The sequence below is a fragment of the Esox lucius genome, chromosome 10 (genome assembly GCF_011004845.1).
Source record: "Esox lucius isolate fEsoLuc1 chromosome 10, fEsoLuc1.pri, whole genome shotgun sequence".
In the NCBI taxonomy this organism is placed as follows: Eukaryota; Metazoa; Chordata; class Actinopteri; order Esociformes; family Esocidae; genus Esox; species Esox lucius.
This window is the reverse complement of record NC_047578.1, coordinates 16,460,654-16,479,023: the sequence shown is the minus strand read 5'-3', so window position 1 is coordinate 16,479,023 and position 18,370 is coordinate 16,460,654. Positions and strand designations below refer to the sequence as shown.

The following is an 18,370-nucleotide window of genomic DNA, read 5'->3' as shown; positions in this document are numbered from 1 at the left end:
GGCTTTTAAGTTTTCAAACATTAAATTATTTTAACCATTTACTGTGTAAACAAGAGCATTGTTTTGGTGTAGTCTATCATGGTAGCTATTCTTGGGTGTTTACCTGGAAAAAGTTACGCAATGTTAACCGATGAACTGGGATCAGGTTCATGTCCAGGCTTTGGCTGGGCCACTCGAGGACATTCGCAGAGTTGTGTTGGCTGTGTCCTTCGTGACATTGTCATGCAGGAAGATTAATCTTCACTCCAAGTCTGAGGTCTTTTGTATTCCGGACTAGGTTTTCTTCAAGGACCTCTGTAGGTCATTTTTCCCTCAATCTTGACCAGTCTTATAGCCCCTGCCTCTAAGAAACATCCCAATAGCATGATGCTGCCATCACCATTCATCACAAGCATTGGTATTCGCCGGGCCATGTACCTTGTTTTCACTAGATGCAGCTTGGCATTCAGGCCACATAGTTAGATTTTGGTCTGATCAGATCATATTTTCCCTTGTGCTCACAGAGTCCTTCAGATGGCCAGTCATACTAAGTTTGGCCGGATGACCAGCTCAAGGAAGGGCCTTGGTGGTACCAAACTTTTTTCATTTCACAATGATGAAGCCCACTGTGCTCCTGAGAACTTTCAGTGCTTTTGCAATTTTTTCATAACCATCCCCAGATCTACGCCTCGACACAATTTTGTCTTGGGGGTCTACTGAGATTTCCTTGGAGTTAATGACTTGCTTTTTGCTCTGACATGCACTGTGAGTTCAGGTGCCTTTCTAGATCATGTGGATTCCAAGTATCTCAAAGATCAAAGGACACAAGATGCACCTGAACTCCTTTTTGATCGTCTTGGCAACAGGTCTGTATTTATCTAATATAACACAACAAAATGTGGAGAAAGCAAAAGGGGCAGGAATACATTCTGAAGGGACTGTATTTTTAATAGTGATGTCAAATCTATGAATTAACACATATGGAATCATGTAGTATCCCCAAGAAAAACATTTATATTTTCAATTCTTCAAAGTAGCCACCCTTTGCTTTGATGATAGCTTTGCACGCTCTTGACAGACAGAGATCCTGACCGAGGTCTTGGATGACATTAAGCTTGGTTCCAGAGATGAACTTGGCCGTATGCACAAACATAAGTTTGTAGGGTCAGAGGTTGAGTCAACCAAAAGTGGAATTTGGCTCACTTGGATGCAGATTTACAAGTAAAATGAAAACAAAGCTCCAAGGAAAGAAACACTAGTACAATATGAATTGTTTTAGCAATATACTGCAATTCAGTGGGCAACACACTAATAAGCCATTCGTCGTCAAAAGCTTCCTCCTGTGGGCGTAGAAGCCAACAGTGCTGTTCTGTAGAATGTACCCGTTGTGCCTTCCACCAGGCCACATTTCTACCACATTCAGGAGTGTCTTTTGTGCTTCACATATCACCTGCACATTTGTTGACACAGTTAAAATCATTTTGAGGAGGTGTTGTTTTTTTTATGTGGATGCTGTTTAATGCTTTAATCATATTTAGGAACCCATTGATGGCAAAGAGTCCCCTCCTGACTTCAGCCTGTTGTGCAATGGTATATAGAAATGGTACCGCTATTTTTACAGATGATTGTAATCAAAAGCATGTATAACTAGGCTCATTGAGGATTATTATCAGGCGTCTTTCATGTGATTTACGATGTGAAATTATAATAATAATTATAAACATTTTAACAAATTACTATACTTTATTTTGGTTATTATCTTACCACAAATGCACAGTTCTAGTGATATTATATACCCTTTCAAAAGATGCTGCTTGAATTCACAATGGATTCCCCCACTTGGGTCTGTGCGGCTACATGGTCAATGCTGGGTGTAACCGGATGCACACGCTCAGGCAAACGTTCATTTTGTTTAGTTTTTTACAAATCTGCACATTGATATTACACATGTTTTATGCACACGTTTGTGCTTATGCATGATTGTAAATGAGGCCCCTAGGTTTTCTGTAATCAACTTGCTAATATCTTCATGCTAACAGTAAGCACAATAATGATATTTTAACAGAAGGCATAATAATTATATAACTGTCTGCCAGTTTGAACTGAATGGCACTTTTGTTCTAATTTTGGGTACATGCTATTTTCGTCATAGTATAGTCTGAGCTGTTATCTAGCGCTTAAGAGAGCCAAGTGACACTATATTTGAAAAAAAAACATTTTCTATGGAATGACTAATATTGTCCACTATAAATATGCATGTGAATGTATGTGTATGTGAATACACTGTATGTGACTCAGTCCCTAGATTCCTGGAATATTTTGACCTATGTGAGTCATTCGCACACAGACATATAGACAGTGTTATGAAATACGGGAAATTCAGACCTGAACACCTCTGACTCTAGGTTAAGAAAATTCCTGTAGAAATCTGTTAACATAAATCCATGGGGAAAAAAGTATCCTTTTCAACACTTCAGGAGCTGACTGATATTAGAAGGTGTGTCTTTATTGAGGCTGATTTTAGCGGATGTTTTCCAGATATAATATGGACAGCATGTTCTGTGGTCTTTTGGAACTGCCTTGTGTTTTACTGTGCAGGGACATTCAAGGTAGTGCTAAATGGGGCATGTGTATATTTATGCATTCTCATCAGTCTGCTAAGTTACACAACCTTAGATTAAAGTAAACCCTATGGCTTTTTTTATTTATAGTTTTGCACACAGCCAAACACTCACCTAAAGGATTATTAGGAACACCATACTAATACTGTGTTTGACCCCCTTTCGCCTTCAGAACTGCCTTAATTCTACGTGGCATTGATTCAACAAGGTGCTGAAAGCATTCTTTAGAAATGTTGGCCCATATTGATAGGATAGCATCTTGCAGTTGATGGAGATTTGTGGGATGCACATCCAGGGCACGAAGCTCCCGTTCCACCACATCCCAAAGATGCTCTATTGGGTTGAGATCTGGTGACTGTGGGGGCCATTTCAGTACAGTGAACTCATTGTCATGTTCAAGAAACCTATTTGAAATGATTCTAACTTTGTGACATGGTGCATTATCCTGCTGGAAGTAGCCATCAGAGGATGGGTACATGGTGGTCATAAAGGGATGAACATGGTCAGAAACAATGCTCAGGTAGGCCGTGGCATTTAAACGATGCCTAATTGGCACTAAGGGGCCTAAAGTGTGCCAAGAAAACATCCCCCACACCATTACACCACCACCACCACCAGCCTGCACAGTGGTAACAAGGCATGATGGATCCATGTTCTCATTCTGTTTACGCCAAATTCTGACTCTACCATCTGAATGACTCAACAGAAATCGAGACTCATCAGACCAGGCAACATTCTTCCAGTCTTCAACTGTCCAATTTTGGTGAGCTCGTGCAAATTGTAGCCTCTTTTTCCTATTTGTAGTGGAGATGAGTGGTACCCGGTGGGGTCTTCTGCTCTTGTAGCCCATCCGCCTCAAGGTTGTGCGTGTTGTGGCTTCAAAAATGCTTTGCTGCATACCTCGGTTGTAACAAGTGGTTATTTCAGTCACAGTTGCTCTTCTATCAGCTTGAATCAGTCGGCCCATTCTCCTCTGACCTCTAGCATCAACAAGGCATTTTCGCCCACAGCACTGCCGCAAACTGGATGTGATTGGTTGATTAAATAATTGCATTGCATGAGCCCGATCAGTAAAACTTGGCCAGGATACAGCTAAATGAATGTACAAAGTGGACAGTTATATTTGGTGAGAATCTACTTCAGATATTTCTTAATAAATCACTTAATAAATAAAAATGTCATAAAACTTCAATATAGTTCTATAATTTATAACACTGAGCATTTGTCCTTCAAAATGCTCATCATTAAAAACCTGTTTCGGAAATATTTATATACACAGCCCTGATTGGCTGTGTACAGTCGGATCGCTTAGAGCTCATCTCCTTATCTAGATAAACAGATATTGATATCCATCACAGAGTATTCAGCTGTGACAATTCTAGGATAATTTTCCCAAATTGGTTTCACGCTAAAAGGGCATTTATTATATTGTTTAGTGTTCCTATGAACTCTGACTGTGGAAATGTCACCAAAGTTGTCGTTTTTTAGAGAAGTTTGAAAGCACTGGTCTTTTCATTCAAGCAGTCAAATTGTATTTTATAAAGCAGTTGTCACAAAGTTATTTTACAGATATCCAGAACAATAACCGTAAGAGCAAACAACAACAGAGTTGATGCACAGTGGCTAGGAAAATCTCCCTAGCAAGGTCAAACCTAGAGAGGAACAAGACCTAGGGATTGCCAGTCCCCTTCAGTCTGAGCCAGATGAAGATTATAACTGTACATGACCCTTTGGGCCACGTCATAGTTTCTGCATGTTCAGATGACAAGCAGGTCAATAAGTGAATGTAGGGTGTGTGTAGAGTCTTTAAACAGAATCCATGTCAGCTGCATAACCAGGTGGACAAGAACAGGGACAATCAGCTGGGGGTGGGCAATAAGGACGAATCAATGTTTCCATTCTTAGAGAGATTATACTAGAATGGTATATTTGTTAGACAGCGGGGTGGAAAGAAAAAAGGAGAGAAAAGAGAGGGTACAGAGGAGATCGGAGGATGACTGAAAGAAAGAGATGAGAGGAAGGGGAGTAAACCACTGGAATTATGTAAAAGAGTGCGTGGGAAGAACAGATAGATAGAAAGAGGGAGATGGAGTATTTATAGTTCCCTAAGTATTAAAAAGGTTACCATTGCTCTATTGGAAGACTGAGGAAAATGTAGCCTTGAGTCTAAGATAATAAAGGGGAGAATTGAGGGTATGTGGGTGTAAACATAGAAATAGAATTGGTAGAAAATAGCCGAACAAGTGCAGCTCATGTTTACAGACCGTGTTGGTGGTGAGGTTTTAGACATTCAATTTACCATTGCTTTGAGCAGCAAAGCCAATGACCTTGTGTTACAGGTTGCGTAGCAATAATGTAAAGGGACATATACTGTGTTATGAAATATGGGATATTCTGGCCATGACCTCTCTGACGCAACAGTGGGTTATGAAGAATACTGTAGAAATACTGTAGGGAGAAGTAACATTTTTAACACTTCAGGAGTTGACAGATATTTTAAGAGACCAGTATTTCTACATACATGTGCAAATCAAGGTGGCTCTTTGTTGATGCTGTTTCTGACTGATGTTTTCTAGATATACTGTAGTCTGGACATCATGTTCTGCAGATTTTTGGGACTGCTTTGTGTTTCACTGTGTTCGATTGTTGTAACGTACAGAGGCGAGGGAGGCGGCTGCAGATGCGGGCGGGTGGGTTTTAATGACACGACACAGTGGGCAGAACACGACGGACGAACAGACTTGACAGCGCACCACCACGCTATGGGTGAAACAGACTAGACATGGGTAAAGGGTTCCAGCCTGAATAATTGTGTGGCAGCGCTACACAACGGTTGATACGATCTGACAAGGGACTGAACTATGCGGGGGACATATATGGGGCAGGTGAGGAGCTGTTGAGAGTCCGGATGTGCAGGATTGCAATGAGGAACAGGTGCTGGTGATTGGAAGTGTGCGTTTGGTTGATGACAGCTAGAAAGCTGGCGAGGTGGAAACGCCTGTGTGGGACAGGTGGAGAGCCAGCCATGATAATTGTAGTGCCTGAGAAAAACGAACCATGCAGAAGGTGCAGATTTGTTCAGTGTACATATAACCAGGTGAGAGAAATCCTGGATATGGTTTGCAACTCTGCAACTTGAGGAAATACAGCCTGCGAGAAAAGCCCATGGGTTCGGGCTGTTCGGCAGGAGAGAGTTGTCAATTTTGGGGACCTGTAGGGTTGCTAGATTGAATCCCAGCAAAGGTGAAAAGTCTGTTGTTCTGTCCCTGAGCAAGGCAGTTTACTCCGATTAAAGGGTGCAGAAAATGAAAGCAATTAGTACCTAGTCAAGATGAACTATCATAAACTGTCATAAATAGTCATAAACGGTCATAAACTGTCATATAGAATCAAAAAGGTTAATTAACTACATTCATTTTGTGGACAAAGCATAAAACACTTCAAAAACCCATCATTTCAATTTGGAAAACCTGGGCAGTTCCTTTAGCTTGCTATCTAGAATTATTAAAGTGTTGTGGTCTATAGGTCTGATAGCTATCCACCTTACTGAGCTACCAAGAAAACAGTCTGAGCAGTTAATAAAAAATAAAAAAAACTTCCCATTTTTTATCATACAGAATTGCTCAGTATTTCTGTTATCAGGGACAGATATTTTGGAGGTGACTATACAGTGCGAGAATTAGTTACACAACAAATATGAAGCTTTTATGCAGCTTTAAGAAAGTTATATATTTTAAAAAACGTTTTCTAGTCAGGTCTGCACATTTTAAAGTTTGAAACACATGTCTATTTTAAATGGTTGAAGAACTATAGTTGCCCTGTATATCTGAAATGCATTGTAAGCAGTATCAATAAATATTTTTCAAGCTTCTATACCGATTACATTATTGTTGTTTGTGTGTTGTTAGAGTTAACAGGTGGTGAGTCCAGTCACGTCTGTGGCCATTGAAATGACGTTTGGACAGTTAGCCTGCATGTTTTAAAGTTGTTTTGGTCTTGGTATCTTTTAGGGTTTTGTTTCCGACCGGAGACAACAGGATGAGAATTATAAAAAGTATGAATGTTTGTGCTTTGCTTTTAATACACACATCAGCCTTTTTTTTATATCATGCTATCTGCAGTGTTCCATAACGTTTGCCTGCTGAACCTGGCTCAGAAGAAGCCAGTATCCAGCTGATGAAGAAATAAAAAATAACTAGCATGCCCCTGGCCTATCTGGAAATAACATGCTGGTCAAAATCATGCTACAGATTTTTTGTTTGGTACATCTTCCGATAAAACGTTGTATTTCTACTTTTTATTTAAACCTAGACTATTCTTGCTACTTTTTATTTAAATGTAGATGTTCCTTCTCTCTTTCCGTCCCTCGCTCACCCTCTCTCCCTTCCTCCCTCTCTCTCTTTCACAGAGCACGCTCGCGCTCGCAGGAAGAGCATTGCCACTGCGAGACAGCCAAGCATGGAAACCCCTCCCATTGCCCCCCCACAAACCTTCAGACAACAAGTATTGAACAATGATATATTACGTTTCTGTTTTTACCGTGTCGTTTCCATTCGCTTCAGCCCATAAACTGCTACCCACCTTCAACTTTACTTTGTAACTTCGTTACTGTTATTCATCTTTCATGTTATTTACTGTTCACTGTAGAAGATAGCAGATAATAATATATTGTAGGCTAAAATTAATGCTACCCATTTGGTTTCTTCAAACTAGAAGTCCAGCATAGCATTGCTCATGGTATTAAGAAGACACCTAAAGAGGAAGAGGACTCATAGGGATGGTCAGTCCTCTTCTGGTTGATGGCCAGCCCTCTTCTGGCTTTCACATTTAAACCAGTTCAATCACACAATGTTGGCCCTGTCAAGTCTTCAAAGAGGACACCATCCATCTTCCAGACTGAATTGGCATTATTGAATGGAGAATGTTCATTCATCTTTAGACCAATAGCCTCCTCCAGTGGTCATCTGAAGGAGGCACAAAACGATCATTTTGAAACAGGGTTCTTCTCATGGCGTTACATACCGGTACAATTATCAGTACCGGAACAGTTATCACCAATAACAGGAAAACACAGTTTTAAAAAAGGTGCCTATTTGAATTGGGAGCATTGCAGATGTTGAAAATGATGTTTGTTTTAAAGTCCTTTATAAATGGTATTGCTGCTGCATTTTGACTGAACCACGAAAAAATTACTAATTAATTAAACTGTTATTGAATAACAAAAAAAATATGTATTTTTCTTTTTGTATTGCTTGTAGATGTATAAATTGTAGAATATACTTGGGATTTTGAGGTATCGGTTGAACATTTTGAATTTGTTTGCAGTGAACAGTAGTATTTCAGTGAAGTATTTCATATATTGCTTAGATCAATTAACTTAACTTCTCCAAAGACACTTTTTATAATCTTATATAGTGTAATTAGGTGACCAAGGACATTAGCATGCATGAACATTGATTGTTCATTCCAGTTGTCAACTGTTATGAGTAGACGGGGCTGTATTACAAATATATAATTACCTTATTGAACACTTTGAATGCTTTAAATGTGGGAATGCTATTGATCATTTATTGTGTCACTTCACATGGTGTTTTTCAAATTAACGGAAGTGAAATAACATTTTGAGCATTTGGATATGAGCTAACATGTCACTTAAGTGAATCTTTAAGAAAAATGTGTAGCCTCCATTTTGAAAATCTTCCTTTACCAACAATGTCTTCACTTTGGTGTTTTTAGTCATTCGTGTTACTAATCTTACTGGTGGCATGTTACAATGAAAAGTAATTATTATACCATATTACTTTAATCAGATATAAATGTTTTACCAAAATGCAATTCAATAATACATAGGCTTGTCTAAAACGCCATGTCCTAATGCCACCGTAATCCAAGAATGAACAAAAAGCATCTGCGAAATGACTGCATTTTAAATTGAATGTACCTGTGTAATTGTTTCTTATCATGTCCTCAACAGAGCTTCCTCAGTCGAAGGTTGAAGGGCTCCATCAAAAGGGCAAAGAGCCAGCCAAAACTGGATCGAACCAGCAGCTTCCGCCACATGATTCTACCCCGTTTCCGTAGTGCTGATCAGGAGAGGTAGGTAACACCTTACCAAAAATGTACGTGTGACTTACTTATATCAGTCAGTATTTACCTGTTTTCTGTATGCAAAGTAAATACTTTTTGTTAGGCCTACTTATGTCAAAGAGAACAGAACTATTTTACAATGTTCTAGTTCTTCATCCTTAATGTACTGTACAGCAGCATGCCCAGGCCACCTGGAGTCTCTACTGCGCAATAAATACTAGGCTTTAAAACAAAAACATAATGTTGCATGAGGAACCATCTAACATCAAGATAAAAAAGTTATTCTCCTTTAATAGGGTATTTTTGGATTTGCCACTACTCTTAAAACAAAAAAGCAAACCAACAAAAATTTTAACATTCAGAATGACATTGGTACTGATGAAAGAATGAGATAGACATAGGCTCATAATTCTCAAATGAAACGAGGTTAATGGTGTAGACCTTCATAAATCAGGCCATGGCCATAAACAAAATAGCTGAATACCAATAAATGTGTAATTTCTGTTGATTTTCTTGAATCATTAATGAGGTACAACATATTCTACATGTTGTAAAATTACAATATAGCTAATTGCCATGTTTCTTCTTTACAGACCTTTGCACTACCTTATTAAGGGTCAATAGGTTTAGAGACATCTGTTTGAACTATACTAAAGTGAATGACACTCCGTGATTCATTGGAATGTATGTAGTTTGATTTGCCACTGCTCCTTAATTTAAGTTACACCAAACCAACTTTGACTCCACTAAGATTTCATGTCATGAGATTGTTGATGCTATTTGTAGTTTTTGAACTGTAACCATTTTAAATGAGCATAGAAGCTGCAGACTTCAAAGGCAAACATGATGTGGATTTACCACCTTTCTTATTAGCTTAAGCTTCAACCATTACCATGTGGGGTATAAACAAATATGGAAGTTGACAAAAATACACCGTCATTCTACTGAACCCCTGCCTGTTTGAGATGTCTGAGGTTTATGCTATCCCCAGGACACGCCTAATGCAGAGCTTCAAGGAGTCCCACTCCCATGAGTCCCTGCTGTCACCTAGCAGCGCAGCAGAGGCTCTGGACCTTACGCTGGACGAAGACGCTGTCATTAAACCCGTTCACTCCAGCATATTAGGCCAGGAGTATTGCTTTGAGGTGAGTACACTGCCGCCAGATGAATTTGAGGATAACGCCTTTCCCAATATTAAATCTGAAAGAGTTAGAAGTAATACAAAACCGCTGGATCGAATGCACAGCCTCCTTGCCAACAAATTTGTTTGAGATTAAAACTGGAAAACAGCATCCTGACATTTCAAGCTGAAATTGCTAGTTGCTGTATACATTTTGGACTGGATTAGAAAAGATAAATACCTGATTCTGGAAGACAATAAGTGATATAGTAATTCATACCATACCCATGGATTTACACTATATAAAAACATGGTTCAGGTTATAACCCTAAACCTATCCCTTATTACTGATTACGTTTCTCTAGTCCGATCCCTCAGAATTGACCAAAAAACTGGTAGTGACTGCTTTGTTAAGGTTTAAATTATGGTTTCCAGCTTTAAAGAATACACAAATTTCCCAACTATGCATATAAAAATATGAAACCACAATTTATCAAAAAATTCCTTTATCTGCAAGTCTATGTATTAAACCAAGGTCGCATTCTCGGTTACCGTGTTCTGCCGATAAACATTGTTCCCAAAATTAAATAATAGAGATTCACATGTATGTGTACATTTGCCTGCAGGTGACCACCCTTTCAGGGACAAAATGCTTTGCCTGCCGATCCGCTGCTGAAAGAGACAAATGGATTGAGAATCTACAGAGAGCTGTCAAACCCAACAAGGTTAACAAATATAGACAAACAAGGGAACCTGCTTTGCAGTCCACACTCAATGCGTTTCATGTCATTAAACAAAAACAAGATGGTCTGCTCTCTTTTCAGTGGTCTTCATGTCTCTAACGTTCTCCAATGCCCCGATTTCAGGACAACAGTCGCAGGGTGGACAACGTGCTGAAGCTGTGGATCATTGAGGCCAGGGACCTTCCGGCTAAGAAGCGGTACTATTGTGAGCTTTGTCTGGACGACATGCTGTATGCACGCACCACCAGCAAGCCCCGCACGGACACCGTCTTTTGGGGCGAGCACTTTGAGTTCAACAACTTGCCTGCCATTCGTAGCCTACGCCTGCACCTTTACAAGGAGACGGACAAGAAGAGGCGCAAGGTCTGTGGGGTTTTCATTTCTCGGCGCTTCTCACAGTACTTTGATATTACCTCGCGTTTCACTCTCCGTTCTGTGATCTAATCCAGGAGAAGAGCACATACCTCGGCCTGGTCTCCATCCCCATCTCCAGCATCACGGGCCGGCAGTTCGTGGAGCAGTGGTACCCCGTGATCCAGCCGAGCGCTCTGGCTAAGGGCGGTAGCGTGGGCAGTGGCAAGGTCATTAACGCCTCCATCCGCCTCAAGTCCCGCTACCAGACCATGAGCATCCTGCCCATGGAGCTGTACAAGGAGTTTGCAGAGTACATCACCAATAACTACCGCACGCTGTGTGCCGTGCTGGAACCCTTACTTAGTGTCAAGAGCAAAGAGGAGGTGGCGTATGCGCTGGTGCACATTCTCCAGAGTACAGGCAAGGCCAAGGTAGGACGTTGGGCACTGGACCAGGGTTAGACCCCCTTTCTGAACAGGGGAAATAAAGGGGTTCCTGGCTCTTGTGTCAAGTGCACAATGTGTTCTGATGTTTCTTTTTTCAGGACTTCCTGTCCGACATGGCGATGTGCGAGGTGGATAGGTTCATGGACAGAGAGCATCTGATCTTTCGGGAGAACACCCTTGCTACTAAAGCCATAGAGGAGTACCTCAAACTGATAGGGCACCGGTACCTTAAGGATGCCATAGGTAAAACCCTGAATGATGTTACTGTGTACCAGTGCCAGAGTGAAATTGTATCATATAATAAATTTTCAAACCTAAGGCTTTTTGTCATTTAACACGTCGACTGACATTTGTTATTTTGAGACTTTTGAATTGGCAAGCGTAATCGAGCAGAGTATATGAAATAACGAGTAACTAGGACGGTGGTGATGATGATGATGGAGATGAGAAAGAAGGTTCGCATACGAATTAACAGATGGTTGTCTCACTCCCAGGGGAGTTCATTCGAGCATTATACGAGTCAGAGGAGAATTGTGAAGTGGATCCCATGCGCACTCCACCGTCTGTCCTCGCCGACCACCAAGCCAATCTCCGCATGTGCTGCGAACTGGCACTCTGCAAGATTGTCAACTCTCATTGGTCAGAACTTTCAAATGACTATGCCAGTACGGTGGTGTATTTGGGAGAAGAAGAAAAAAAACTTATTTGTCCATTTAAAATGGAAAACAATGTACAGTTCTTGACTGTTAACCTTCTTTTTTTTTTCGTTCTAGCGTGTTCCCGCGGGAGCTAAAGGATGTCTTTGCCTCTTGGAGGGTCCGTTGTGCCGAGAGGGGAAGGGAGGATATCGCCGACCGCCTTATTAGCTCCTCCCTCTTTCTCCGCTTTCTGTGTCCCGCCATCATGTCGCCCTCTCTCTTCAACCTCACCCAGGAATACCCTGGCGAGCGAACATCGCGCACTCTAACCCTCATCGCCAAGGTGGTGCAGAACCTGGCCAGCTTCTCCAAGTCAGTCACTACCTTCTGTCCCATGTGGCCTTCCTCATCTCACGCCGTGAACTTCCTTTGTCTGCTAGGCATCCGGTCCTTCCATTCATCACATTTAGCCTTCCCCTCCACCAATCAGAGGTTCACCCTGAATCCATGGGCAGCCGTCACACCGGGCATCCAAACAGCCACGCTGACTCAGAATGCCCCAAAAACAAATTGATCACGGAAATCCATGACAGGTCGGGGGAAATGTTTTCTGAAAGTAAAGGTGTTTCTTGAAGGAGTAATGGTAATCATTTTTCTCCAGTTAAGTTACACTGTGTGTTACCTCCCAACACTGTTGCTCCTGACTAAATAATGCGGTCAGTGTGAATGTTTTCCCTTGGAGACAGTGAATGAAGAAGTCATTATTGTCCACAAACGAAATGACTTTGGCCAAATGGGACCGTAACAGATTCCAATGTCACAAATAGTCAGAGGGAGAAGACTGTCTGCACATAAATGCTTATGGTCACATTTCACAAGTTATAGTGGGAATAATCCAATCACCAACCATTAGCTGTTTTATGCATTATATCCTTCCATCTTCCTACCTGCCCTGTCATTCTTTGCATTCTGTCTCCCACTCTGGCTATTTGTCTGTGCCTACATATTTACTTACTCTCATTGTTACTCTAATACGCCATACTTTGTTGTCAAGTTCACTCTCATTTTCCCATTGTCTGTGAGAATGTCTTTCTCTATATCCTCCAGCACTCACTCTATGTATATGTCCATACACACTTTTCTGGTTTCTCTCCTCAGGTTTAGTGGCAAAGAGGACCACATGTGTTTCATGAACGAGTTTCTGGAGATGGAGTGGGGGTCCATGCAGCAGTTCTTGTACGAGATCTCCAACATGGACACGGGCAGCAACGTTGGCGGCTTTGAGGGCTACATTGATCTGGGCAGGGAGCTGTCAATGCTCCACAGCCTGCTGTGGGAAGTCATGGCCCAGTTGAGCAAGGTAACATTTAATGGTACCGTTTAAATTGTGGTTATTCCCATATAAATGTTAGTCCACTTATCTTACTCGAGTCACCAAGTCTCAGACAAGGTTACAAATGTCTTACAGGACAACAATATTGTCACACCCTCAAATAAATTGAAGGAAGATGACAGCAAATCTCGAAGGACCAAGACAGTTCAAACGTTTTAATTATTCTACAAAAACAACCTCGAACAGCTTTTGTCAGGACACTTAATCCAACGTGAATTTGTTTTTGCAAAAAACTGTCGTGCTAAGGACAAAATCCATTGTCCTGCAAGAGTTGCTGGACATTTTCCCGTCTCCGGCTGAGCGCAGTAACGGCCGTGCCACACCTGCCACGTTCTGTTTTCACGGCTTCAGCTGCGACTGGTTACACTCCTGCTGTTGTCAGTGCTGCCCGTCACACTGGCTGCACCAGGAGGAGCATGTAAATGAATCAGCGTGATGAATGAGCCATGCCTTTTATTGACGAACAAAAACCAACGTTTATTTCAATTTACTGTTAGATGCGTTAAGTGAAATGGTAAGCGGCTGTAATACAGATGCAGTGTTTTTCTTCTGCCGACGCTCGCTGTACATCCTGATACTGCCTCCTCTCCCCCACCTCTTTACACCTCTCCTCTCACCACTTCTGTGCTGAAATCCATTTTAATTTTCACTCCCTGCTCTCCCGCTGTTCATTTGGCTCAGTGCCGTTTGTATAGTGGCTTCCTCCTCTCAGAAACCATTTTAGAGGGAGCATGCAAATGTTTTGTAGAACTGGTAAATATAGCTTAGGGGACATTGAAAGGTGAAGTAAAAAGGGGGTGATTTGACCTTTATTTGTCTGTCATCAAAATAGGCAGAGTGATTATTGGGTAATTCATAATAACTGGACATCTGCAAATTTCAAAGCTCTGAAATCAACTGAAATATTGTATCAACCCTCCTGACATTGTGAAGACACCTTCCCAAATGACTCAGTAAGTTGAGTGACTGATTTAAGTAAATACATTTTAAGGCAGAGGCATTTTCAGGATCATTTTTTGTAGATTTTTAGACAAAACATACAGTGTTTCCTTATGCTGCTGTGCTAGGCGTTTTTCATTGTTGTTTTTCTAATCTTAGAGAACAGCCTACCCTGTCAAGTTTAATAAAGTAAGAGCAAAGGTGAATTCGTTTTCTACCAATGATTTCTACCAGGATTACCCAATGAATACAGATCTCAATAATCTAGTCTAGCTTCCTCCCTTCTTCCTTCACCTGCATTGTTCTGAAAACACAAAACAGGTCACAGCAATATGCTTGGCATTTGTTTTGCTTAGTTCCTTTACTTAAGTATTCAGGAAGGAAAGGAAAAGGTAAGTAAGCCACACTTGACTATTGAGATGCCATTCTTTCCATGGTTCCTCCGTATCAATTTACTGTCCTTTCTTCAGAGGTCATCACGTACAAACATGGATTACTCATTTATAAAAGGCATGGGCTGGAGGTTTCGCCTCCCTTTTTATATCTGTCTTTTATATCTTTCGAATGGTAGTGAGTGCCACTTTTGAAAGAAAGTGTAAATTAGGGGGAGAAAATGTATTGTCTTTTTATTTCCCTTCTCTTCCAGGATGCTATCCTGAAGCTTGGCCCCTTACCTCGCCTGTTGAATGACATAAGCGTAGCTTTGCGGAACCCCCAGCTCCATCGGCAGGCCAGCCACCAGCCAGACAGACAGCAGGATAGGCTCCTCACACGGCCCGCCTTCAATCGTCTAGTTTCATCTGATTTCCAGAGCCTCATGATGCGGGACCTAAACAGGTATCTGGTCCTGGCTTGAAGCACAACTTGTCCATGATCTCCTGATGCTTGATGGTTTTAACTGAAACTGCTGAATATGATAATGCCCTTAGTGCAACTGTTTCACCCGTACGCTATTAGTTGTCTTTTTTATTGATCTGTTTTTTTTACTGGCCCTCCACACCTCTCTTTGAGGACATCGATAAGATGATGAATAAAAGACATATATATATATTGCATTTTACGCTCAGGTACAGAATGTTTTTGTAATATTTTGTAATATACTGTAATTAACTCTTGATTAAAATGTATCATAGTTTGTCAAGGAAGACTTATATGTATACCGTATCTCACAGAAGTTAGTATACACATCACATTTTTGTAAATATCTGATTATATATTTTCATGTGACAACACTCAAGAAATGAGACTTTGCTAGAATGTAAAGTAGTGAGTGTACAGCTTGTATATCAGTGTAAATTTGCTGTCCCCTCAAAATAACACAACACACAGCCATTAATATCTAAACCCCTGGTATCAAAAGTGAGTACACGCCTAAGAGAAAATGTCCAAATTGGGCCCAAAGTGTCAATATTTTGTGTGGCCACCATCATTTTCCAGCACTGCCTTAACCCTCTTGGGCATGGAGTACACCAGTGCTTCACAGGTTGCCACTGGAGTCTTCTGCCACTCCTCCATGACGACATCACAAAGCTGGTGGATGTTAGAGACTTTGCGCTCCTCCACCTTCCGTTTGAGGATGCCCTACAGAAGCTCAATAGGGTTTAGGTCGTTTTATGTTGGAATACTGCCCTGCGGCCCAGTCTCAGAAGGGAGGGGATCATGCTCTGCTTCAGTATGTCACAGTACATGTTGGCATTCATTGTTCCCTCAATGAACTGTAGCTCCCCAGTGCCAGCAGCACTCATGCAGCCCCAGACCATGACACTCCCACCAACATGCTTGACTGTAGGCAAGACACACTTGTCTTTGTACTCCTCACACATGATTGACACCATCTGAACCAAATAAGTTTATCTTGCTCTCAACAGACCACAGGACATGGTTCCAGTAAACCATGTCTTTAGTCTGCTCGTCTTCAGCAAACTGTTTGTGGGCTTTCTAGTGCATCATCTTTAAAAGAGGCATCCTTTTGGGACGACAGCCATGCAGACCAATTTGATTCAGTGTGGGGCGGAAAGGTCTGAGCACTGACAGGCTGACCCCCCACCCCTTCAACCTCTGCAGCAATGCTGGCAGCACTCATAAGTCTATTTCCCAAAGACAACCTCTGAATATGACGCTGAGCACGTGCACTCAAGTTCTTTGGTTGACCATGGCAAGACTTGTTCTGAGTGGAACGTGTCCTGTTAAACCGCTGTATGGTCTTGGCCACCATGCTGCAGCTCAGTTTTAGGGTCTTGGCAATCTTCTTATAGCCTAGCCCATCTTTATGTAGAGCAACAATTCTTTTTTTCAGATCCTCAGAGAGTTTTTTGCCATGAGGTGCCATGTTGAACTTCCAGTGACCAGTATGAGGGAGAGTGAGAGCGTTAACACCAAATTTAACGCACCCACTCCCCATTCCCACCTGAGACCATGTAACACTAATGAGTCACATGACACCCGGGACAGAATATGGCTAAATGGGCCCAATTTGGACATTTTCACTTAGGGGTGTACTTACTTTTGTTGCCAGCGGTTAAGACATTAAAAGCTGTGTGTTAAGTTATTTTGAGGGGACAGCATATTTACACTGTTATACGAGCTGTACACTCACTACTTTACATTGTAGAAAAGTGTAATTTCTTCAGTGTTGTCACAGGAAAAGATGATATACTCAAATATTAGCAAAAATGTGAGTGGTGTACTCACTTTTGTGAGATACTGTGTGTATATATATATATATAAACTATACAAACTGTAGTGTGGCATAAGAATGAAACAACTGTAGGTAACGCTGACCGTCCTCCCCCAGCTCAATCGACATCTCCCGTCTTCCCTCCCCGACATCGGGAGTGTCTGGGGGCGGGGTCCATTCATCTCATGTCAACATGGGAAGCTTTCCTGACCGAGACCCCCGCGGGTCCAAGGACATTTTCTACGTGACCCGTCCTCCCCTGGCCCGTTCCAGCCCTGCATACTGCACGAGCAGCTCCGACATCACTGAACCAGATCCAAAGGTAAATTCTACGTCCGTAAACCGCCCGTAGTGGCCCCCGAAATGAATCGGCTACCAAAAGCATGCGACGCGTCTCGCCTTTCTAAGCGGCGTGCGTTTTGGTGAGTGATTCTGGTGAAGTAACCCGGTAATGCTGGTTTGTCCACGTAGGTCCTCAGCGTTAACAAGAGCGTGTCCATGATGGACCTACAGGATTCGCGCGTGAACAGCATCTCCAACCTCCATTCAGTGGGCGACATGCTCAACTCCTCTCAGGCCTCCATCGCCGGCCTGGGTCACAGCTTCGGGAACCTGGGTGGCCCGGCCCGCGTGGGAGGCCACTTGTCCGCCGGCAGCTCTGGGGGCTCCGGCTTGAGGCTCAGCCAGATGGGGGGACCCATTTATCACATGGGGGGTCCCACCGACTCTCTCTCGCAGCAACAGCAGCAGGTGGCCGCCGCGATGCACTTCCCTCTCTCCTTCCAGAACCCCCTCTTCCATCTGGCTGCAGACGGCCCTCGTGGTCAACCCCACGGTCATTCCCAGGGCCAGCCGCCTCCACTCCTTCTGGCCCCGGAGCCCGAGAACGCCCACCACCAACAGGGCTACGCGCGGGCATTTGGCCACGGCGGCTTCTCGCGCAGCGAGGACCTGTCGGCCCTGAGGCCGCAGAGCAGCCTGGTTCAGCCCAGTATCGTCCACTCGCACAGCTACAGCGACGACTACACGCGGCAGAACCAGAACGCGGAATACGCCCGTCGCCAGCTGTCGCTGCAGGTGCAGGTCTGTGTTCCTAGAAAATAACACTAATTGCATTTTCAATCAAAAATTATTCATCAGCGTTAAAGCACTTCAGAGGATGTTTTTCCGAGCCTAAAAATAGGACAATAACAGGGCTGTTGTTGCTGTCGGATGCGTTGATGAGCCCCGTCGACAATTTAAATAAATATTTCACATAATTTAATAACAAATTGAAAAGAAGGACTTCCACCAGCTTATCGTTTTGTACAAACAAGCACGACATGTATCAATAAAAGAGGGATGGTTCAATAAAATTTGACTTCATCACCGTT

At 42.4% G+C, this 18,370-nt stretch overlaps 1 protein-coding gene across 16 annotated transcripts in view; it reads left to right on the top strand.

The window, feature by feature from the left end:
- Nucleotides 1-18,370, top strand: part of syngap1a (synaptic Ras GTPase activating protein 1a) — an 83,103-nt gene that overhangs the window by 58,117 nt on the left and 6,616 nt on the right. For 14 of the 16 annotated variants that reach the window (XM_020050393.3, XM_010873783.5, XM_020050399.3 and 11 more), the window contains 13 exons: nt 7,009-7,103; nt 8,575-8,696; nt 9,679-9,832; nt 10,434-10,532; nt 10,674-10,913; nt 11,000-11,335; nt 11,449-11,593; nt 11,845-11,989; nt 12,124-12,360; nt 13,147-13,348; nt 14,967-15,157; nt 17,115-17,319; nt 17,469-18,080. In XM_020050393.3, coding sequence (XP_019905952.1) covers nt 7,009-7,103; nt 8,575-8,696; nt 9,679-9,832; nt 10,434-10,532; nt 10,674-10,913; nt 11,000-11,335; nt 11,449-11,593; nt 11,845-11,989; nt 12,124-12,360; nt 13,147-13,348; nt 14,967-15,157; nt 17,115-17,319; nt 17,469-18,080 — 2,783 coding nt within the window. Of the gene's footprint in view, nt 1-6,632; nt 6,655-7,008; nt 7,104-7,330; nt 7,381-8,574; nt 8,697-9,678; nt 9,833-10,433; nt 10,533-10,673; nt 10,914-10,999; nt 11,336-11,448; nt 11,594-11,844; nt 11,990-12,123; nt 12,361-13,146; nt 13,349-14,966; nt 15,158-17,114; nt 17,320-17,468; nt 18,081-18,370 lie in introns of those variants that run through there. The other 2 variants (XM_020050402.3, XM_034294768.1) reach the window with 2 other exon arrangements.